Consider the following 24,956-nt stretch of genomic DNA (forward strand, 5'->3'; position numbering starts at 1 on the left):
ATGACCGTCGCTCTTGAGGGATTAAAATGATAATACTACAACAATTCCCCCATTTTTCCAGTGGTCAGGCTCCTGTTAGTTCAAACAGAAGGGGCATAACTGAGAAGAGAAAATGAAAACAACCCCTGGGAGATGCAGTCTTCCCTGGCCTATGACTGTTACAGGCCCTGCAAAGGCCTCGCGCTACCCGCCAACTAGACTTACAGGTAAAGGTGATCCTTGAACAAAACAAGTTGTCTTTTTCCCATTTCGTCAGCAGTGATCTAAGACCATTTAGCGTATGGGCAAACATCCTTGCACACATCGGTATGGCTCTGGGTCACCAGGAGTCAGAATGATAAACAGTGTAGCCCATTTAATGAGGTAAGGACCAATGTACCACATTTTAGAGTATTTCCATCCAATACTGTAAAAATAAAGTTTCAGCTCTCACAAGGTGAGCTTTATTCATGGAACAACTCATTTGCCAGCAGGGCTAGATGTGAAACATTTCTATACTACTTTTAACTTGGAAAAAAAAAAATCAACAGAGTACTCTTCGTAGTACCACACGGTAGGCCGGTGGAAAGAATAATTAACTCGGGCCCTCAGGTTCTCCACCACGGTCAGGAACCCGCCTGCAGCCTCTTGTCCTAAGACCCTCCCAGTAAACGGCTGTAGCCAATTTCCCCACACCTGCCAACCTCAGCTCGCTGTTAGCCCAAAGCGAGCAGCCGCCATCCTGGGGATGGGCTCATTATTATTATGCTGTCTACTGACTTGCGTTCCAACCTAATGGAGCCTTGGCCTTTGGAGACTTTCAGGCCCATTCTGACCTTACTGACATCCTGATTCAAAACACCAAAGTCCTGGACCCGAGTTTGATCTCCATAGATCTCCGGGTTTGTGCAGGACCTTGATCTCTCCCTTGGTCTTTCTTGGGTCCAGATCTCTGCTCTCACCAACCCAGTTACAGCTGCCACCTTTACACCAACCCTAGCTGTACACCTTTCTTTAGGTCTGTAAATTGGAATCCTAAATGTGAATCATGACCAAATGTTTAGGTATTAAGTAAAAGTATGACATTATAACTTAAAGTTATTAGCATATTAAAATGGTGCTAAGGGTTCATTTCCCTTTCTCATCATGCTAATTCCAGTGAGGAAGAAAGCCTTATTTTCATTTCTTTAGTACATTTCCCTAATTTAAAGTATAACTTTTTAAAAAGCACATGATATGTTTTTAAAGTGTTATTCTCTTTGACTTCCAAATTAAGACATTTCTTTCCAAATTGTGACAGGAAAAAGTAAGTGTCTACCACTAGAAATTCACATTTGTTTTAAGAAGCTGCTAGTAGATGAGGTATGGGAGAAAACATTTATTTTTATTCTGCAAAGTTTTGAGGGGGGCTATTTTTAACCAAACGATATTTTGTGAATGTGTTACTTTCACATTGTAGTATGAGTACTAAGGGAATTATCCTGTAGAAAAAAAGAGAAAAGACATTCCTTCTTAACGTTGTGCAATGGTTATTAGCAATATCTCCCTGATTCCAGCACCAATTGTGTTTCTGTTACAAAGTAGCTCCATATGCTTTTTTTTTCCCCAAGTGCTCTTTAAAACAGAAACATTTTTAAGTCAGCTTGTGGATACTTTGTGTGTATTTCTTTAATGATTTCCATCTTAGAGCAAGTTGCCTATGTTACAGTCTGTAGATAGCACAGAGAAGTTAGCACAGAATTAGATTCAATGTTGGAATAAAATGATGAAAGTCCTGTAATTGGTGTGCTGCATCCTTTCACTGAGAATTGAAACTATAAACATTGGCATTTGCTGTCTTAAACTTCCTGGGGCTATTACTCAGCTATTGATTATTTCATTCATTTATGTCTATGCTTCAAACTTGACTTTGGGGATGCTGAAAAGGCTGGCTACTGCTTCGGAACATTTCAGTCACTGTAGGAAAATGACCACCTCTCAACCAGCAATTTCCATATTACCTATGAGCAGCACCACACTAATCACACGGGTTTGGGTGGCTTGTGAGCTCTTAGGGCCTACAGTTTTCCTCAGTTCCTGAGCCTTCCCCCGCTACAGGAGTTAAGACAGCCCGCCCACCAGGAATGATTTCACCCCAGGTGCTTCCTCTTATTTGATTAATGTTATGGGCACTGGGAGAGAATACTCTATTGTTCCTTAATGGAAACTAATTTTTATTGTAGGTATCTTATACTTGTTGCATGATTAAATAGTGGTATATTGTGAACTTGTAAAGGGCAGCTGGCTTCTGCTTGCTTCTCTGGGCTTGAGAGGAATCGATAGTGACTGCACATCAGAATCACTGGTTGGAGGTAGGGGCAGAGGGATAATTAAATACCAGTGATAGGGTCCCACCCCGGACCAATAAATCACAATATTTGGAAGTGGTATTTCTTACAAGCTTTCCAGATGATCCCAATATACTGTCATTGTATTGTATACTGGAACCATCAAGCTGAATCATACACTGGGGCTCATAGTCTCTGGTCTGGGATGTAAACTGTGAACTAGGGAGGCTTGTTAAGTGCACTGAGCCCTGGCGTTAAACAGTGCAGCTTCTGATTCTGTGACCTTGAACAAGTTACCTCATTTCTCTAAGCCAGTTGGCTCATCTGTAAAACGATGCCCACCTCAAACTTCAAAGGACAGGACAAGGACCACAGTTCCCTCAAGATCTTATCTTGTTCTTTGGGTTTTTAACCTTATCTGTAATATGCCAAGCACACAGAAGAAAACTGAGAACTTAAGCCAATTACCTAGCAGTTATCTGTCCAACTACCTGAATATTGGTTTAGATCTAGATTTAAAATCTGCATATGTCTACATATTTGAGAGAATATTCCAATTTCTTCCATGTACCACAGCAAGCATGGCCACTCCAACAGGTCAGCATGAAAGAGTAAAAAAAAGCCAAAAGTGGGGCAAAGCTGAGGACAGACACCAGGAAAGACACTCAATGCTATGTTAGGGTAGGCAGGAAGAAACTATGTCAAAAAGGGAGTCAGGAGCCGGGTACCAAGCCTGAACAGGTATCGAAACAGGAATCCAAATGGTGATCTGCACTGAGGACCTTCAGTAACTGCCAAAGAGGCAAAGCACAGGAAACTGGAAAAACTGGATAACACTGAACATTCTGTAATTTGCTGTGTTAGAGTCCTATTGAAGGTCTAATTTCGAGGGCATGTTAATACAGTTCTTAAAGAAGCCATATTTTGAACCCAATATCTGACAACACAAATATCTGACCCAGTTTTAAAGGCATTTATAAGCTAAATCCAGAGAATTCAGCTTAAACTTGGGTTCAGGAGGTTAACTCCAGATTAACAACGACAACAACAAATGTCAAGGCTATTCAGACTCTTTTCTACTTTTATCTGTAAATAAGTCAAAAGATTTCAGCACATGACATATACAAATAGCTTCAGTGTGGTGGATGGGATAAACAGGCTCAGCAGTGTACCGTGTTTACAGATTAGAAGACTCAATATTGTTAAGATGTCATTGTCCCCAAGTTGGTCCGCAGAGTCAATGAAATCCAAATCCAAGCAGGTACTTTTTTTTTTTTTTTGGTAGAAATTGGCCAGCTGCTTCTAAATAAACATGGGAATGCAGAATATTTAGAATAGCCAAAATAACCTTGGAGGAGGAGGGCTGGGAAATACAAAGTTAGAGAACTTGCCCTGAACCTTAAGTTTGTGGATACCTAACAGAAAGTTTGCCATAATAATGCCTCATCTTGTACATAAGCCTAACATTTTTTGAAAAAGTCAATTTACTAATTACCACACCTGCACACAGGATACTAAAATAATAAAACTGTATTTGTACAGAAACACTATATGCACAGCTTTCCTCAAAGTGTGATCTGGGGACCACGTGCAGCAGAATCACCCTTGAGTTTCCTTAAAATATTGACATATGGATTTTTCCCAGACCTAATGAATCAGACTTTTAGAGGTGGGCTCCAGGAATTTCTATTTTTAACAAGCTTCCCAGCTGATACTGAGGTACTCTAGAATTTGAAAGCGACTCCCTTAGAATTTATTAGGTTTTTCCCTAAAGGACAGTGGCCTTTTCCTATATTCACCTGAAGAGATGCTACCTTCACACAATTTTGATATCAATAAAAAAGCAAGACTTACCTTCTCTGGTGGGTGGTTAGTTATGAGGGTTGTAGCCCTTTCAGTAAATACATTTGTTGAATACATATTTTTATACCCTGTTGCAACTTCTTCATCATCTCGAAAATCAAGAGCACATCGTGTAACATTCAGAGCATTGATTAACGTACAGCGCTCATGGGAATAGTAATCTTCACTACCTAGAAGATATCCTACAAGGAGAATGGGAGATGAAAGTAGTCAGCATAGCATAAAACATGTTAAACAAACGAAGGTTTCAGCATTTAATTGCCTAATGCAATTGATTATCCATGTCAGGGCTAATCAAATGACAAGGCTAATCAGAGCACCATTTCTTAACATCTCTATATTTGCTAGCATAAGGCATTAGAGTTATTGTAAAAAAATTCAAATCCATCCCTTAGCCAAGTCTTTTTTTTTTTTTCAAAGTGTAAAGGGTTTTTTAAAATTATGTGTAACACAAAGTTATTTAAGTCAATAAATTTTTAAGGAATTTCACATGTTCTGATTCTTTCCACTGCCAATCACCTTAGTTCCTCCAAACTCATAATCTTCAAGATAAAATAGCCCTTTCAAAAAGAAGGTATCGTGTGAGTCAGCTCACAATTCTTTTAGTTAGGCTTCTTTGATCTCCAATGAAATATGGACACACTTCAAAATTCCCCACCTGTAATCTTTGGGATCCAGTTTCCTCAAGCGATTTACTTTAGGACCATGTTTAGGGTCAGGCGATGGATCTGCCTGGTTCTGAATTTGACACCCTCTAAAAATGTATTAGGTTCAAATCATATTCACTCCTAAGCCATCACACCCTAGAACAGTGCAGATCATTGGGATATGCCAATACCTAAGATAAAAAGTTTGTTAGGTTTTTCATAGTTTACTTGGCAGCTCTGTCTTGTAGTTCTTTCCCACAGATCTAACAGGTAGTTCTATGAGTAAAGGAAACCACACAGTTAATCTATGAGGCGTTTCCAACGATGTAGGTTTACAGAAACAGCCCCATTGGGATAGACCTCACAAGTCTTTAGAATATAAGCTCTATCATGTAACTCTCAAAGTGGGTGATTCCAAGTAAATATGTTTTTAAAAATCAGAGTTTAAATTCAGTAAAGGTGATGACATTTTAATCTTTTAAAGCTATCGGTTAAAATAGCATATGGTTCAGGTGATTTGTTACAAATTTTTACTCTGAGGTGATCACATAAATGAACGCAGAATTCAAATAACGTTGATATTGACCTTGGTCGACTGGCTTCAAGGTTATTTACAGAAGTAGCTCTTGGAGGCATCATCTTTAGTCAGATGCTGACACCCACTGGTGAAAGACACAAAGATTTCCAAACAGAGGATCTCTAAACATAACAACCAAAAGAGCAAACTAACATGTGGCGTTGAAATTAGATTTTTCTACCTCTGGTGATCTCAATTTTGCCCCCAATTTAAATGGCATCAATGGCCTATCCCACAATTTAGACTTAATCATGGGAGAAATGTTTTCTCAAGTTTAGTTGTTCCTGCAAATGTTCCATATTTTCCTAAAATATTAAAATAAGCTGTGCTGCATGTTATATGATTCTATTTATATGAAATGTTCAGAACAGGCAAATCTGTAGAGACAGAAAGTAGGTTAGTGGTTGCCTGGGGCTATGAGGGTCGGGGGAAAATGGGGAGTGACTGCTAATGTGTATGGGGTTTCTTTTTTGGGGTGATGGAAATGGTCTACATTTGGATTGTAGTGACAGTGGTACAACCCTGTGAATTTATTTAAAAATCAATGAATTGTACATTTTAATGGGGTGAATTATATGGTATGTGAATTACACCTCGATAAAGCTATTCAAAAGAAATAACTGTGCTGGCCTCTGAGTTATCTCCTGACAAACACTGCTTATTAACATTAAAATGAAGATAATAAAATTGGCCTCTTTCCCCAGTTCTAAATATTTCTTATAATCACAATTAAAAGCCCTACATACCTTACCTAGTAAATGAATTCATTTTAATTTAATTTCCTCCTTTTCCATGATTCAGTAAATTCAAGGTCCTAAATACAATGAATATCTTAGTTTTAAGATAACTCTTTAAATGGTAATCTTTTCTCCTACATGTATAACAGAAAGGGAAAGCCAATGTGTTTGCTAATTAATGTAATCGAAAAACAAATGTACCTATGAAAATAACTTCAGTCCTTATATGGGTAATTAAAGGGGTCAGGACACTGGTGTTCTATTTGGGGTTAGTAACTGCTGCTAACACCTTGAAGAATCACTTCAGTTTCTTTATCTGTAAGAATAAACTGTTTTCTATCATTTGGGGAAATACATGCAGAGGATATACTTGATAAAAAGATGCATAAACCATAAATATTAAAAAGTTAGTACAAACAGGATTCCAATAGAACTCTTTATTCACATAACAGAACTATCTATTCACATACTTGGCCAAACTAATACCAAGCAACCATGTGACAGTCACACAGAACTTTCTCATAACAATGATTCACAAATTTGAACTTACATGTTGAGTCTAAAGAAGACGGCAGCCGATGCTTTTTGGGGAAAAATGAGAAACTACGTTTTGAACCATTAAATCTCTGACTGCTGTATTTAACAGCTTTATTGAGAATAATTCACATATCATACAAATCACTCATTTATGTTGTACAGTTCAGTGGTTCTTAGTGTACTCAGAGTTGTGCAACCAGGCCCACGATCATCTGCTCTTTAACAGAACCTCTGAGTCATAACAGTGACAACAACCGCATGCTCATCATGCCCTCCTTCTCTGCAAGTCTCCCGTCCATGAATGTGCGGTGGGGTGCCTGTCTGTCTAAATCCAGCTAGGCTTCTTAATCCTCATAAAAGGATATTATTTCCACCTCTGTCCAACTGATTTTTTAAATATATAATTTGGTTTAAATATATAATTTTAAAATATAAAATTTGGTTTTTTTTTTAAAGCATTATTCATTTTAATTTATTTATTTATTTATTTTTAGCTGTGCTGGGTCTTCGTTTCTGTGCGAGGGCTTTCTCTAGTTGTGGCAAGCGGGGGCCACTCTTCATCGCGGTGCGCGGGCCTCTCACTGTCGCGGCCTCTCTTGTTGCGGAGCACAGGCTCCAGACGCGCAGGCTCAGTAATTGTGGCTCACGGGCCCAGCTGCTCCGCGGCATGTGGGATCTTCCCAGACCAGGGCTCGAACTCGTGTCCCCTGCATTGGCAGGCAGACTCTCAACCACTGCGCCACCAGGGAAGCCCTAAAATTTGGTTTTTAATAAAAACAATTAAAATATCCTTCCAGCTGCCAGGGTACAGGTATCGACCCATCGTTAAGCCAAGGCCTGATTGAAAATTGTCAAAGGATATAGAGGCTGTTTTTTCCTCTAGAATTTCCAAGATGACAAAGAGGTCTTACACCCAAGTCCTGTTTTTAACAGCTATTTGAGGATACTGAGAATATATCCAGATTCATCAAGAAAGAATGCATTATTGATTAAGCAATGTCTGCTAGAGAACCCAGATGGGAGTGGGGCACACGGTGTCACGTCTGGATGTCCTTACATCTCGACTTAAACTGTGGTTCCAACTAGGCACTATAGAGCTGTGAGCTTCAACTGCACTGTGTGGGCCCCATATAATCACTTGAACTGAAAGGTACTTTGGTGCTCTGGTCCTAGCTTGAATAAAAGAGAATGTCTCAAGAAACATCTATAAGACAACCACCATTTTATTACTAAAATGATGTTTTTGAGGATGCTGTCACCTTACCTTCTCCCAAAGGAGAAATTTCTCTCAGGTCTAAGAGCCAGAAAATGCTTTACTCTTCCTGAACATCTGGTTTCCATTTAACTTATAAATAATGTGACTCTTATAGACTGCTTTTTTTTTTTTTTTTTGCTTTGAACATAAGAAGTCCCAAATCTCAGAGTTGAATGTGAGGTCTGCTACAGCCAGGCAGGTTTTTTTTTTTTTTTAATAACTCGGTGCCAAGCAACTATTCCATCTTTTTCTATTCATCCCGATTTTTAAAAAATAGATCTTTATTGGAGTATAATTACTTCAAAATACTGTGTTCGTTTCTGTTGCACAACAAAGCGAATCAGCCATATGCATACACGTGTCCCTATATCCCCTCCCTCTTGAGCCTCCCTCCCATCCTCCTTATCCCACCCTCTAGGTCATCGCAAAGCACCGAGCTGATCTCCCTGTGCTATGCGGCTGCTTCCCACCAGCTATCTATTTTACATTCAGTAGTGTATGTAGGTTGATGCTACTCTCACTTCGCCCCAGCTTCGCCCTCCCACCCCATGTCCTCAAGTCCATTTTCTATGTCTATCTCTTTATTCCTGCCCTGCAACTAGGTTCATCAGTACCACTTTTTTTTTTCAGATTCCATATATATGTGTTAGCATACAGTATTTGTTTTTCTCTTTCTGACTTACTTCACTCTGTATGACAGACTCTAGGCCCATCCACCTCACTACAAATAATTCAATTTCGTTTCTTTTTATGGCTGAGTAATATTCCATTGTATATATGTGCCATATCTTCTTTATCCATTCATCTGTCGATGGACATTTAGGTTGGTTCCATGTCCTGGCTACTGTAAATAGTGCTGCAATGAACATTGTGGTACATGTCTCTTTTTGAATTATGGTTTTCGCAGGGTATATGCCCAGTAGTAGGATATGGTAATTCTACTTTTAGTTTTTTAAGGAGCCTCCATACTGTTTTTCATAGTGGTTGTATCAATTTACATTCCCACCAACAGTGCAGGAGGGTTCCCTTTTCACCACACCCTTGTTAGCATTTATTGTTTCTAGATTTTTTGGTAATGGCCATTCTGACCGGCATGAGGTGATACCTCATTGTAGTTTTGATTTGCATTTCTCTAATAATTAGTGATGTTGAGCATCTTTTCATGTGCCTCTTGGCCAACTGTATGTCTTCCTTGGTGAAATGTCTATTTAGGTCATCCACCCATTTTTTAACTGGATTGTTTGTTTTTTTGATATTGAGCTCCATGAGCTGTTTGTATATTTTGGAGATTAATCCTTTGTCTGTTGTTTCATTTGCAAATATTTTCTCCCATTCTGAGGGTTGTATTTTTGTCTTATTTATGGTTTCCTTCACTGTGCAAAAGGTTTTAAGTTTAATTAAGTCCCATTTGTTTATTTTTGTTTTTATTTCTGTTACTCTAGGAGGTGGGTCAAAAAGATCTTGCTGTGGTTTATGTCAAAGAGTGTTTTTCCTATGTTTTCCTCTAAGTCTGGTCTTACATTCAAGTCTTTAATCCACTTGGAGTTTATTTTCGTGTATGGTGTTAGGGAGTGTTCTAATAGCTGTCCATTTTTCCCAGCACCACTTATTGAAGAGGCTATCTTCTCTCCATTGTATGTCCTTGCCTCCTTTGTCATAAATTAGGTCCCCACATGTCTGTGGGTTTATCTCTGGGCATTCTATCTTGTACCATTGATCTATATTTCTGTTTTTGTGCCAGTACCATACTGTCCTGATTACTGTAGCTTTGTGGTATAATTTGAAGTCGGGGAGCCTGATTCCTCCAACTCCATTTTGCTTTCTCAAGATTGCTTTGGCTTTTCGGGGTCTTTTGTGTTTCCATATGAACTGTAAAATTTTTTGTTCTAATTCTGTGAAGAATGCCATTGGCAGTTTGATAGGGATTGCAGAATCTGTAGATTGCTTTGGGTGGTATAGGCATTTTTACAATATTGATTCTTCCAATCCAAGAACATGGTACAGTTCTCCATCTGCTCATGTCATCTTTGATTTCTTTCATCAGTGTTTTACAGTTTTCTGAGTACAAGTCTTTTGTCTCCTTAAGTAGGTTTATTCCTAGGTATTTTATTCTTTTTGTTGCGTGGTAAATGGGAGTGTTTCCTTAATTTCTCTTTCAGATTTTTCATTGTTGGTGTATAGGAATGCCAGAGATTTCTGTGCATTAATTTTGTATCCTGCAACCTTACCAAATTCATTGATTAGTTCTAGTAGCTTTCTGGTGGTACCTTTAGGATTTTCTATGTATAGTATCATGTCATCTGCAAACAGTGACAGTTTTACTTCCTCTTTTCCAATTTGTATTCCTTTTATTTCTTTTTCTTCTCTGATTGCTGTGGCTAGGACTTCCAAAACTCTGTTGAATAACAGTGGTGAGAGTGGACATCCTTGTCTTGTTCCTGATCTTAGGGGAAATGCTTTCACCACTGAGTATGATGCTTGCTGTGGGTTTGTCATATATGACCTTTATTATGTTGAGGTAGGTTCCCTCTATGCCCATTTTCCGGAGAGTTGTTTTTTTTTTTATCATAAATGGGTGTTGAGCTTTGTCAAAAGCTTTTTCTGCGTCTATTGAGATGATCATATGGTTTTTATTCCTTAATTTGTTAATGTGGTGTATCACATTGATTAATTTGCGCATATTGAAGAATCCTTGCATCCCAGGGATTAATCCCAGTTGATCATGGTGTATGATCCTTCTAACGTGCTGTTGGATTATGTTTGCTACTATTTGTTCAGGATTTTTGCATCTATGTTCATCAGTGATATTGGTCTGTAATTTTCTTTTTTTGTAGTATCTTTGTCTGGTTTTGGTATCAGGGTGATAGTGGCCTCATAGAATGAGTTTGGGAGTATTCCTTCCTCTGCAATTTTTTGGAAGAGTTTGAGAGGGATGGGTGTTAGCTCTTCTCTAAATGTTTGATAGAATTCACCTGTGAAGCCATCTGGTCCTGGACTTTTGTTTACTTGTGATAGGACTGTTTATATTTTCTAATTCTTCCTGGTTCAGTCTTGGAAAATTGTACCTTTCCAAGAATTTGTCCATTTCTTCACGGTTGTCCATTTTTTTGGCATATAGTTGTTTGTAGCAGTCTCTTATAATCCTTTGCATTTCTGCAGTGTCAGTTGTCATTTCTCCTTTTTCATTTCTAAGTTTACTGATTTGCAACCTCTCCCTTTTTGTCTTGATGAGCCTGGCTAAGGGTTTACCAATTTTATCTTCTCAGAGAACCAGCTTTTAGTTTTATTGATCTTTGTTATTGCTTTCTTTGTTTCTACTTCATTTATTTCTGCTCTGATCTTTATGATTTCTTTCCTTCTGCTAACTTTGGGGTTTTCTTTGTTCTTCTTTCTTTAGTTGTTTTAAGTGTAGGGTTAGATTGTTTGAGATTTTTCTTTTTTCTTGAGATAAGATTGTATTGCTATAAACTTCCCTCTTAGAACTGCTTTTGCTGCGTCCCATAGGTTTGGGTCGCCATGTTTTCATTGTCATTTGTTTCTATGTATATTTTTATTTCTTCTTTGATTTCTTCAGTGATCTCTTGATTATTTAGTAGCGTACTGTTTAGCCTCCATGTATTTGTGTTTTTTACAGTTATTTTCCTGTAATTGATTTCCAGTCTCACAGTGTTGTGGTCAGAAAAGATGCTTGATACGATTTCAATTTTCTTAAATTTTCCGAGGCTTGATTTGTGACCCAAGATGTGATCTATCCTGGAGAATGTTCCATGTGCACTTGAGAAGAAAGTGTATTCTGCCACTTCGGGGTGGAATGTTCTATAAATATCAATTAGATCTGATCTATTGTGTCATTTGAAGCTTGCGTTTCCTTATTAATTTTCTTTTTGGATGATCCGTCCATTGGTGTAAGCGGGAATGTTAAAGTCCCCTATTATTGTTGTGTTACTGTCGATTTCTCCTTTCATGGTTGTTAGCATTTGCCTTATATATTGAGGTGCTCCTATGTCGGGTGCATAAACATTTATAATCGTTATATCTTCTTCTTGGATTGCTCCTTTGATCCTTATGTAGTGTCCCTCCTTACCTCTTGTACCAGTCTTTACTTTAAAGTCTATTTTATCTGATACGAGTATTGCTAATCCAGCTTTCTTTTGATTTCCATTTGCATGGAATATCTTTTTTCCATCGCTTCACTTTCAGTCTGTATGTGTCCCTAGGTCTGAAGTGGGTCTGTTGTAGACAGCATATATATGGGTCTTGTCTTTGTATCCATTCAGCCAGTATATGTCTTTTGGTTGGGACATTTAATCCATTTACATTCAAGGTTATTATTGATATGTATGTTCCTATTACCATTTTCTTAATTGTTTTGGGTTTGTTTTTTGTGGGTCTTCTTCTCTTGTGTTTCCCGCTTAGAGAAGTTTCTTCAGCATTTGTTGTAAAACTGGTTTGCTGGTGCTGAATTCTCTTAGCTTTTGCTTGTCTGAAAAGTTTTTGTCTTCTCCATCAAATCTGAATGAGATCCTTGCTGGGTAAAGTAATCTTGGTTGTAGGTTTTTCTCTTTCACCACTTTAAGTATATCCTTCCACTCCCTTCTGGCCTGCAGAGTTTCCACTGAAAAATCAGCTGATTACCTTACTGGGATTCCTTTGTATGTTATTTTTTGTTTTTCCCTTGCAGTTTTTAATATTTTTTCTTTGAATTTAATTTTTTTTAATTTGATTAATATGTGTCTCGGAGTGTTTCTCCTTGGGTTTATCCTGTATGGGACTCTCTGCGCTTCCTGGACTTGGGTGACTATTTCCTCTCCCATGTTAGGGAAGTTTTCAACTATAATCTCTTCAAATATTTTCTCAGACCCTTTCTTTTTCTCTTCTTCTGGGACCCCTATGATTAGAATGTTTGTGCGTTTAGCATTGCCCCAGAGGTCTCTGAGATTGTCTTCAACTCTTTTCATTCTTTTTTCTTTATTCTGCTCCTTGGCAGTTACTTCCACCATTTTGTCTTCCAGCTTACTTATTCGTTCTTCTGCCTCAGTTATTCTGTTACTGATTCCTTCTAGTGTATTTTTCATTTCAGTTATTATGTTGTTCATCTCTGTTTGTTTGTTCTTTAGTTCTTCTAGATCTTTGTTAAACATTTCTTGTATTTTGTCAATCCGTGCCTCCATTCTATTTCCGAGATTCTGGATCATCTTTACTATCATTACTCTGAATTCTTTTTCAGGTAGATTGCCTATTTCCTCTTCATTTATTTGGCCTTATAGGTTTTTACCTTGCTCCTTCATCTGTGACATATTTTTTTGCCATCTCATGTTTTTTTTTTTTTTCAGTAAGTGGGATTGTATTCCTGTCTTACTGGTTATTTGACCTGATGCTTCCAACACTGGGGTTAGTAGGCTATTGGGTAGAGCTGGGTCTTGCCTGAGATGAGGAACTCCGTGAGACCTCACTCTGATGAATATTCCCTGTGGTCTGATGAATATTCCCCGTGGTCCCTGTTAGTCCAGTGGTTCAGATTCAGAGCTCCCACCGCAGGAGCTTCAGCCTGACCCTGGGCTTGTGAATCAAGATCCTGCAAGCCACCTGGGGAGGCGAAAAAAAAAAAGAAAAACCAAAAAACAATAACAAAGTAAAAAATAAAATTAGGCTAGAAAACTAACAGATAGGAAGAATATAAAAATAAAAATATAGATGAATCAACAACCGGAATGTACAACAGTACCACAATAGTAAAAAAAAGAGGAGGGAAAAAAAAGGGCGGGGAGAGGCCTTGGCTGTGGAGGGCGGGGCCTAAGCAAGGGTGAGGTTTGGGTGGTGGGAGGGGCTGATGCTCAGGACCCATAGGGCTGGAAAAGGCCCTGGAGGGTGGGCGGGCAGTGGGGGGCGGTGTTAGGCTCAAGGAACAGAAGGGGCCTAGGCATGCCCCCCAGCCCTGGTCTCAGAGGGCAGGGGACATCACCTGGGAGCCCAGCAGGCTTCCTGGGCTCAAGTGGGCAGGGCAAACACCCTCCTCTCCTCTCCTGCTCCTCCGGTCTGGGAGGGCCCCTCCTGCCTGCCTCTCCTGATCTCCCCAGCCTCCCTCCTATGCCCCCAAGAACCTATGCAGCCTGGAGGGGGCTTTGGAGGGCAGGGGATCAGTCTGGGAGCTCAGCAGGCTCCCTGGGCCCGAGTGAGCAGGGCAATCACCCTCCACTCCTCTCCTGCTTCTCCCAAAGGGCCCCTCCTGCCTGCCTCTCCTAATCTCCCTGGCCTCAGGGACGCCAATCCTGTCTGGCCTCCACTTCTCCTCCCCCTTCAGTCCCCTTACGTCCTACCGGTTCACTTTCGGGTTCCTCTTGTCTCCTTGGGTGTCAGAGTCCCCCACCAGTGGCCAGCAGGCGCCCTAGTTGTGGGGAGACACTAACTCCACTTCTTCCCATACCGCCATCTTGACTCCATCTCCTCTCACCCTGATTTTTTAATTCTATTTCTTTTTTAAAAATTTATCTTCATTGTGTGTTCCTTTTTGGATATGGCAGTTTGTAAATAAATGAAGAGACAAATGGGAGGTAGGTAGGGAGATAAACAGCTAGACAGATAAAATAGAATAGCTAGACGGAAAGCAAAATATGAGGGGGAAAGTTGGGGGTGGGAGGTGGGATGAACTGGGAGATTGGGATTGATGTATATACACTAATATGTATAAAGTAGATATCTAATAAGAACCTGCTGTATAGCACAGGGAACTCTACTTCACTTCGCTGTACAGTAGAAACTAACACAACATTGTAAAACAGCTACACCCCAATTAAAAAAACAAAGCAAAATATGAAAAGAACTTGACAGAAAGCTATGTAGCCCCTGGTAAGATAAATAGATAAATAGATTGTTAAGAAATGGTTTGTAACAGGTTTAAAGAGAGCATATTTTTTTTTTAAAAAACTGTAGGCTTTACATTTATTTTTATAGGGCTATCAAATCCATAAAATACTTATTATTTGGTATTTTTCCTATTATCATTTGTTATTTACCCTCCCATTTTCTTTATTTGATCTATCTTCCCCAATCTAGTAATTTCAAAAACAGATCTCACAGAAGGAAAGAAGGATGCCAACTGGAAAAGAGTCTTCTTTACCATCTCCAGGAAATACAAAACAAAATAAAACCTTTGAACACAATTCACGAGGAGAAAAAAATATCCTGAACCTTTGTGAAGGAAATATTCTTGTATTGGGTTTTGCCTGGAATTTTTTAAAAAAATCAATATGTATCCCCTTTTGGTAATAAGGTTCTCTAAGAATAGAGTGGTCTCTGACTTGGAGGAAGCAGACTCTTCAAAGGCCCCTATGTGGCATGTTGAACCCTGGCAAAGATAACTGCCTGTCCCATCACGAGCTGAGTGCACAGCCATGTTTATGGTGGTGGTATTAGACAGTGGCCCCACAGCAGTGCTGACTGATTCACTCTGTGTTCAAGTTTCCAGTTATTTCATTTGATTACACTTGGCTGTGTTTTATGAGAGGGCTGCAGTTGGCCTAAGTTGTTAAAGAAACATGTGCATTTCCATTACCAAAGTAGGTATCAAATCCTCGGCGGGTTGGAAGACATTCTTTCCGGTACATTCCCAGGTGCCATTTTCCGACCATGTGCGTAGCGTAGCCTGCTTCCTTTAGAAGCTGGGGCAGGAGTTTTTCATCCAGAGGAATGCAGCTGGGCTGACAGGGCCAGATTATTTGGTGCTGTAGACCTGTGTGGATCTTAAAACAGATAAACATAAAATTATGGATTAATGATGTTGAAACATTCTGAACAAGCAGATAAAGTGGTTGGCTAATTTATTGGACATATGTGTAAACATGAATGCTTAATTCTATTTCTGTACCAGTTTAAGGCATTTCTAAAAGGCGTTTTTCTCACTTATTCAAATAAGGTAATAGACATAAATAAGAATTTGAAAGAAATGAATGAAAGCAGTCTAACAAACATTAGATAGTTTCAACAAATATTTATCCAGGAACTATGTTAGAAACTGTTAAGTTTTCACTTCCTACCTCAAAAAAGTAGCCATAATATGAAGTGTGGATCTATCAAGGAAAAAGTGTTCCAATTTCTATGCACATGAGATGTTGGTGTTTGATTAGACGAAGCTTCTATAATCTTTCAAGACTTGATTTTTTAAAAGGGTATAATGAAGATAATGATCTGCATTTCTTATTCTACCTTACATAAAGCATAATTTCAAAAGACAGTGACCAACTTTTCCTTAAAAAAAAAAAAAAGTGGCCATCTGATCCACAGGTTAGGAGTGGCTCCCACAAGTATCACCAGGGTGCAAGCACCACACAACTAATTTTAAGAAATTATCATGTGTTGAGTCTTGGTGTAATATTAAAATAGAACACCCACAATTATATGAAAAGGCTATTAAAATAACCCTCTCTTCTCCAACTACATATCTGTGTGAGGCTGGATGTTCTTCAATGACTTTTACCAAAACAATATACAGTTGACCTTTCAACAACTGGGGGTTAGGGGCATTAACCCCTGTGCAGTTGAAAATGTAAGTATAACTTTACAGTTGGCCGCATCCAGGGATTCAACCACAGATCATGCAGCATCATAGTACGTATTTAGTGAGAAAAACCCACGTACAAGTGGACCCTCACAGTTCAAATCCATGTTGTTCAAGGGTCAACTGTATTGCACAGGCTGAATGCAGAAGCAGATGTAACAATCTAGCTACCTTCTATTAATAGGAAACATGTACAAAAATATAAAACAGGGAGATTGGTTCAAGATGGCAGAGTAGAAGGACGTGCACTCACTCCCTGTTGTGAGAGCACCGGAATCACGACTAACTGATGAACAGTCATTGACAGGAAGACACTGGAACTCACCAAAAGAGATATCCCACTTCCAAAGACAGAGGAGAAGCCGCAATGAGATGGTAGGAGGAGTGCAATCACAATAAAATCAAATCTTTAACCACTGGATAGGTGACTCACAAACTGGAGAACAATTATACCACAGAAGACGACCCACTGGAGTGAAGGTTCTGAGCCCCACGTCAGGCTTCCTAACCTGGGAGTCCAGCAATGGGAGGAGGAATTCCCAGAAAACCAGAATTTGAAGGCTAGTGGGATTTCACTGCAAGACTTCAACAGGACTGGGGGAAACAGAGACTCCACTCTTAGAGGGCACACACAAAGTAGTGTGTGTATCAGGTCCCAGAGGGAAGGAGCAGTGACCCCCATAGGAGACTGAACCAGACCTACCTGCTAGTGTTGGAGGGTCTCCTGCAGAGGTGGGGGGGTGGCTGTGGCTCACCACAGGGACAAAGACAGTGGCAGCAGAAGTTCTGGGAAGTACTCCTTGGCGTGAGCCCTCCCGGAGTCCGCCATTAGCCCCACCAAAGAGCTTGTAGCCTCCAGTGCTGGGCCGCCTCAGGCCAAACAAGCAACAGGGAGGGAACTCAGCCCCACCCATCAGCAGACAAGCAGATTAAAGTTTTACTGAGCTCTGCCCACCAGAGCAACAGCCAGCTCTGCCCTCCCATCAGGAAGCTTACACAAGCCTCTTAGATAGCCTCATCCACCAGAGGGCAGACAGCAGAAGCAAGAAGAACTACAGTCCTGCAGCCTGTGGAATGAAAACCGCATTCACATAGACAAAATGAAAAGGCAGAGGACTATGTATCAGATGAAGGAACAAGATAAAACCCCAGAAAAACAACTAAATGAAGTGGAGATAGGCAACCTTCTAGAAAAAGAATTCAGAATAATGATAGTGATGATGATCCAGGACCTCGGAAAAAGAATGGAGGCAAAGATCGAGAAGATGCAAGAAATGTTTAACAAAGACCTAGAAGAATTAAAGAACAAACAAGCAGAGATGAACAATACAATAACTGAAATGAAAAATAAGCTAGAAGGAATCAATAGCAGAATGACTGATGCAGAACGGATAAATGACCTGGAGGAAAGAATGGTGGAATTCACTGCTGCAGAACAGAATAAAGAAAAAAGAATGAAAAGAAATGAAGACAGCCTAAGAGACCTCTGGGACAACATTAAACGCACCAACATTTGCATTATAGGGGCCCCACAAAGAGAAGAGAGAGAGAAAGGACCCGAGAAAATATTTGAAGAGATTATAGTCAAAAACTTCCCTAACATGGGAAAGGAAATAGCCACCCAAGTCCAGGAAGCGCAGAGTCCCAGGCAGGATAAATCCAAGGAGAAACACGCCAAGACACATAGTAATCAAATTGACAAGAATTAAAGACAAAGAAAAATTATTGAAAGCAACAAGGGACAAATGACAAATAACATACAAGGGAATCCCATAAGGTTAACAGCTGATTTCTCAGCAGAAACGCTACAAGTCAGAAGGGAGTGGCACGATATATTTAAAGTGATGAAAGGGAAGAACCTACAACGAAGATTGCTCTACCCGGCAAGGATCTCATTCAGATTCGACAAAGAAATCAAAAGATTTCTTTACAGACAAGCAAAAGCCAAGAGAATTCAGCACCACCAAACCAGCTCTACAACAAATGCTAAAGGAACTACTCTAAGTGGGAAACACAAGAGAAGAAAAGGACCTACAAAAACAAACCCATAACAATTAAGAAAATGGTAATACGAACATACAAATTGATAATTACCTTAAATGTGAATGGATTAAATGTTCCAACAAAAAGACACAGGTTCACTGAATGGATACAAAAACAAGACCCATATATATGCTGTCTACAAGAGACCCATTTCAGACCTAGGGACGCATACAGACTGAAAGTGAGGGGATGGAAAAAGATATTCCATGCAAATGGAAATCAAAAGAAAGCTGGAGTAGCAATACTCATATCAGATAAAATAGACTTTAAAATAAAGAATGTTACAAGAGACAAGGAAGGACACTACACAATGATCAAGGGATCAATCCAAGAAGAAGATATAACAATTATAAATATATATGCACCCAACATAGGAGTACCTCAATACATAAGGCAAATGCTAACAGCTATAAAAGAGGAAATAGACAGTAACACAATAACACCTCACTTACACCAATGGACAGATCATCCAGACAGAATATTAATAAGGAAACAAAAGCTTTAAATGACACAATAGACCAGGTAGATTTAATTGACATTTATAGGACATTCCATCCAAAAACAGCCGATTACACTTTCTTCTCTAGTGCACATGGAACATCCTCCAGGATAGATCACATCTTGGGTCACAAATCAAGCCTCGGTAAATTTAAGAAAATTGAAATCATATCAAGCACCTTTTCTGACCACAACGCTATAAGATTAGAAATCAATTACAGGGAAAAACCCGTAAAAAACACAAACACATGGAGGCTAAACAATACGCTACTAAATAACCAAGAGATGGCTGAGGAAATAAAAAATACCTAGAGACAAATGACAATGAAACCACAACGATCGTAAACTTATGGGATACAGCAAAAGCAGTTCTATGAGGGAAATCTAGAGCAATACAATCCTACCTCAATAAACAAGAAAAATCTCCAGTAAACAATCCAACCTTACACCTAAAGGAAGTAGAGAAAGAAGACCAAACAAAACCCAAAGTCAGCAGAAGGAAAGAAATCACAAAGATCAGAGCAGAAATAAATGAAATAGAAACAAAGAAAACAACAGTAAAGATCAATAAAACTAAAAGCTGGTTCTTTGAAAAGATAAACAAAATTGGTAAACCTTTATCCAGACTCATCAAGAAAAAGACGGAGAGGACTCAAATCAATAAAATTAGAAATAAAAAAGAGAAGTTACAATGGACATCGCAGAAATACAAAGCATCCTAAGAGACTACTACAAGCAACTCTATGCCAATAAAATGGACAACCTGGAAGAAATGGACAAATTCTTAGAAAAGCACAGCCTTCTGAGACTGAACCAGGAAGAAATAGAAAACAGGAACAGACCAATTGCAAGTAATGAAACTGAAACTGTGATTAAAAATCTTCCAACAAACAAAAGTCCAGGACCAGATGGCTTCACAGGTGAATTCTATCAAACAGTTAGAGAAGAGCTAACACCCATCCTTCTCAAACTCTTCCAAAAAATAGTGGAGGAAGGAACACTCCCAAACTCATTCTATGAGGCCACCATCACCCTGATACCAAAACCAGACAAAGATACTACAAAAAAAGAAAATTACAGATCAGTATCACTGATGAATATAGATGCAAAAATCCTCAACAGAGTACTAGCAAACAGAATCCAATAACGCATTAAAAGGATCATACACCATGATCAAGTGGGATTTATCCCAGGCATGCAAGGATTCTTCAATATATGCAAATCAATCAATGTGATACACCATATTAACAAATTGAAGACTAAAAACCATACGGTCATCTCAATAGATGCAGAAAAAGCTTTTGACAAAATTCAACACCTATTTATGATAAAAACTCTCCAGAATGTGGGCATAGAGGGAACCTACCTCAACATAATAAAGGTCATATATGACAAACCCACAGCAAACATCATTCTCAATGGTGAAAAACTGAAAGCATTTCCTCCAAGATCAGGAACAAGACAAGGATGTCCACTCTCACCACTATTATTTAACATAGTTTTGGAATTCCTAGCCACAGCAATCAGAGAAGAAAAAGAAAGAAAAGGAATACAAATTGGAAAAGAAGAAGTAAAACTGTCACTGTTTCCAGATGACTTGATACTATATATAGATAATCCTAAAGATGCCATGAGAAAATTACTAGAGCTAATCAATGAATTTGGTAAAGTTGCAGGATACACAATTAATGCACAGAAATCTCTTCCATTACTATACACTAACAACAAAAGATCAGAAAGACAAATTAAGGAAACAATCCCATTCACCACTGCAACAAAAAGAATAAATACCTAGGAATAAACCTACCTAAGGAGGTAAAAGACCTGTACTCAGAAAAGTATAAGACACTGATGAAAGAAATCAAAGATGACACAAACAGATGAAGAGAAATACCATGTTCTTGGATTGGAAAAATCAATATTGTGAAAACGACTATACTACACAAAGCAATCTACAGATTCACTGCAATCCCTATCAAATTACCAATGGCATTTTTTACAGAACTAGAACAAAAAATCTTAAAATTTGTATGGGGACACAAAAGACCCCAAATAGACAAAGCAATCTTGAGGGAAAAACACGGACCTGGAGGAATCTGACTCCCTGACTTCAGACTATACTACAAAGCTACAGTAATCAAGAGAATATGGTACTGGCACAAAAACAGAAATATAGATCAATGGAATAGGATAGAAAGCCCAGAGATAAACCTACGCACCTATGGTCAACTAATCTATGACAAAGGAGGCAAGGATATACAATGGAGAAAAGACAGTCTCTTCAATAAGTGGTGCTGGGAAAACTGGACAGCTACATGTAAAAGAATGAAATTAGAACACTCCCTAACACCGTACACAAAAATAAACTCAAAGTGGATTAAAGACCTAAATGTAAGACTGGACTCTATAAAACTCTTCGAGGAAAACATAGGAAAAACACTCTTTGACATAAATCACAGTAAGATCTTTTTTGACCCACCTCCTAGAGTAATGGAAATAAAAATAAACAAATGGGACCTAATGAAACTTAAGAGCTTTTGCACAGCAAAGGAAACTGTAAACAAGACGAAAAGACAACCCTCAAAATGGGAGAAAATATTTGCAAATGAATCAACGGACAAAGGATTACTCTCCAAAATATATAAACAGCTCATGCAGCTCAATTAAAAAAACAAACAACCCAATCAAAAAATGGGCCGAAGACCTAAATAGACATTTCTCCAAAGAAGACATACAGATGGCCAAGAGGCACATGAAAAGCTGCTCATGTGCTCACTAATTATTAGAGAAATGCAAATCAAAACTACAATGAGGTATCACCTCATACTGGTTAGAATGGGCATCATCAGAAAATCCACAAACAACAAATGCTGGGGATGGTGTGGAGAAAAGGGAACCCTCTTGCACTGTTGGTGGGAATGTAAATTGATACAGCCACTATGGAGAACAGTATGGAGGGTCCTTAAAAAACTAAAAATAAAATTACCATATCACCCAGCAATCCCAGTACTGGTCATATACCCAGAGAAAACCATAATTCAAAAAGACACATGCACCCCAATATTCATTGCAGCACTATTTACAATAGCCAGGACATGGAAGCAACCTAAATGCCCGTTGACAGATGAATGGATAAAGAAGTTGTGGTACATATACACAATGGAATATTACTCAGCCATAAAAAGGAATGAAATTGGGTCATTTATAGAGACGTGGATGGACCTAGAGACTGTGAAATAAGAGTGAAGTAAGTCAGAAAGAGAAAAACAAATATCGTATATTACCGCATATATGTGGAATGTAGAAAAATGGTACAGATGAACCAGTTTGCAATGCAGAAATAGAGACACAGATGTAGAGAACAAACGTATGGACACCAAGAGGGGAAAGCTGCGGGGGGTTCGGGGTGGTGGTGTGATGAATTGGGAGATGGGGATTGACATGTATACACTAATATGTATAAAATGGATGACTAATAAGAACCTGCTGTATAAAAAAAAATTAAATTAAAAAAGTATAAAACCATGTCACTCTTCTAGTGTAATTCTCTTGTTTTGGAAAATACAGTTATTTTCCCCAAGTTATTTACATTAATATGTAATGGAATTATTATTGCTATTTTTCGATGAATAAAAATATTTTAAAATTTCTATTTTAATTTCTGACATTGTAAATTTTGAAAGGTATAACCACACAAACCTAAGCTCTATGGGGTCTTCAATTTTTAAGCATGTACAGAGGTCCTAAAACCAAAAAGTTTGCGAAGGATGTTATGTCTGACAGTGATCATTGTTATGAGGAAAATAGAGAGGGAGATAGTGACAGGCGACTCTTTAGAGAGGATGGCAAAAGAAAGCTTCTTTGAGGAGGAGATACTTGAGCAGAAATCTGAATAAAATAAGAGAGTAAGAGAGAGCCTTGCAAAAATTTGGGGCAGAGCAATCTAGGCATAAGGAATAAGAATGCAAAGGGCCTGAACTTGCTAGGTAAGTTTGAAGGCCGCATGGAAACCGGTGTGGCCCTTGTCACAGCTCCTGTGCTGAGGGTTGATACTGCACCCACTGCTGGTGCACAAGGGGGGTCCTTGGTGGCTTCCCTCATTGCCTACCAGACCCTCCCTTCTCTACAATGTTACCCCTCTCCCCCTGCACCGATCCCTTGTCCTTGCTTAGCCAGGGAGGTGGCTCTTCTCTGTAGGAAGTGGGGTGGAGTCTCACATTTAATTCTTTACCGACACCAGCTTTCCCTAGCACTCACTGGGCGCTCCTGATTTCCCTAGAATAAACGGGGCTCTCGGGACACCAAAGGTTGACAGTGCCAGTTCTCAACCCAGCCATGACTCTCTGGCGCCTCCATCAGCTGTCAGGTGGGTAGCAAGCAATTATTAATAAATGGTAAAAACAAAATGTGTTTGCAAATGATTTACTTGCTTTTATAATTTAAAGCATAATAGTCCGAAGCTCAGAGAATTAAATCCTATCCCGGCTCTTTCACTAAGCGTACACTAAACACTCAGCAACTGTCATGGTAATACTGTAAGCATTGTCATCAGTAACACATCACGCCCTCTCACCTACATCTCAATACACTTTCTTGAGGAGATGGGGTGGCATTATACAGAACATGCACCTAAGCCTGGGCCTGCCCCCTGGAGTGGGATGTGGTGCATATGAACATCAAGTGACATGTATGCTGGTTCTAATCGATAGTTCTGCTGGTGCTATTAAATACTGATTTATCGCTGATCTTCTCAGATTCAAATATTGACTACTCAAACCAGACAGATTTTTGCCTCGTTTTGTTTTAAATTCATGGCAATAAACAGATACAAAGTAAACACAAAAACAAAACAAAAACCCTTCAAACTCACCATCTTTTCTTTTTAATTTATTATAAGCTACTTACTATTAAATAGTTCTCTCGTAAGCTTTGACATTGCCTTGAATTTCATTTTTTGGTGTGTCTGTCCAGAGCCAATACCTTTGGAATTGTCCCTGCTATTGCTTGATTTCACGATACCTTTCCATGCCCTCCTAAAAGAACCATGTGGAATATCTTAAATGTTAAATTAAAGTGGGTTTATTTTGAAGGTGATAATATGTTCGCTATCTTGATTATGTGGTAACAGCTTCACAGGCATATACATATCAAAACTTATCAAATTGTATACTTGAAATACGTGTAGTTTATTGCATGTCAATTATACCTCAATAAAGCTGTTTAAAAATAAAAGTGAGTTTAAGTTTTCTATTGAGATTTTTATACCTTGCCTAGAAATAATTGGACACCTTCATTGGGGTATATGCCAGATACCCTTCATTTGCCCTCCAAATCCCCAATCTGCCTTCTGTGCTGTCTCCAGCCTGGGAAGTTGACCTACTGGGGCCAAATCAAAGGGCTCCTGCACCTTCTGGTTCTGACTGGGTTCAGCCAATGGGGAGCCCAGACTGGGATTGGAAGGAGGGAAGAGGTGAGTGGCCCTGAGCTGCCAGGCTGTCCGTATCCTGCAGGCCATCCCAAAGGCGGCCTTCTTTACAGGACTCTGTTTCTAGGTTCTGGTCACTCCTCTTTCCTTTCTTCCCCCTGGTCTAGGGGTAGTAACAGCTCCAGTGGGTTATACGCTATGCCTTGTGTTTCCCCCACGCATTCATACCTTTTCAAATAGTCCCTTTGCAAATAAATCCTCCTTAAATTATCCTAATTTGAATGTGCCATCTTTTTCCAGCAAGGATCCTGAATAATAAGGATGTTACAATACCCAGGCTGGCAAAGGGAAACATTGCTCTCTAAACATACACACGCACACACACCCACATCCCTCAGATAATAGAAGGATTCTGTCCACGGTTAACGCTAGAAGTTTACTCAATAGAAAATTAATCCTGGGTTCAAAAACTTCATAATATATACTAATTGGCAACAGCAGAGGATAAAGAAGG

At 39.1% G+C, this 24,956-nt stretch overlaps 1 protein-coding gene and 1 non-coding gene across 2 annotated transcripts in view; both read right to left on the reverse strand.

Moving 5' to 3' along the window:
* The window catches only part of ARSB (arylsulfatase B), a 176,065-nt gene that overhangs the window by 141,697 nt on the left and 9,412 nt on the right, over positions 1-24,956 (reverse strand). Inside the window, exons 2-3 of the mRNA XM_068535554.1 lie at positions 15,475-15,661; positions 4,161-4,351 (exon numbers count right to left, since the gene is read on the reverse strand). Of these exons, the coding sequence (XP_068391655.1) occupies positions 4,161-4,351; positions 15,475-15,661 (378 nt within the window). The remainder of the gene's footprint in view (positions 1-4,160; positions 4,352-15,474; positions 15,662-24,956) is intronic.
* Positions 5,052-5,182, reverse strand: LOC137760359 (small nucleolar RNA SNORA18). The gene has a single exon (XR_011073313.1). It is a non-coding gene; the product is annotated as a small nucleolar RNA SNORA18 (small nucleolar RNA).

Source organism: Eschrichtius robustus, chromosome 2 (genome assembly GCF_028021215.1).
Source record: "Eschrichtius robustus isolate mEscRob2 chromosome 2, mEscRob2.pri, whole genome shotgun sequence".
Classification (NCBI taxonomy): Eukaryota; Metazoa; Chordata; class Mammalia; order Artiodactyla; family Eschrichtiidae; genus Eschrichtius; species Eschrichtius robustus.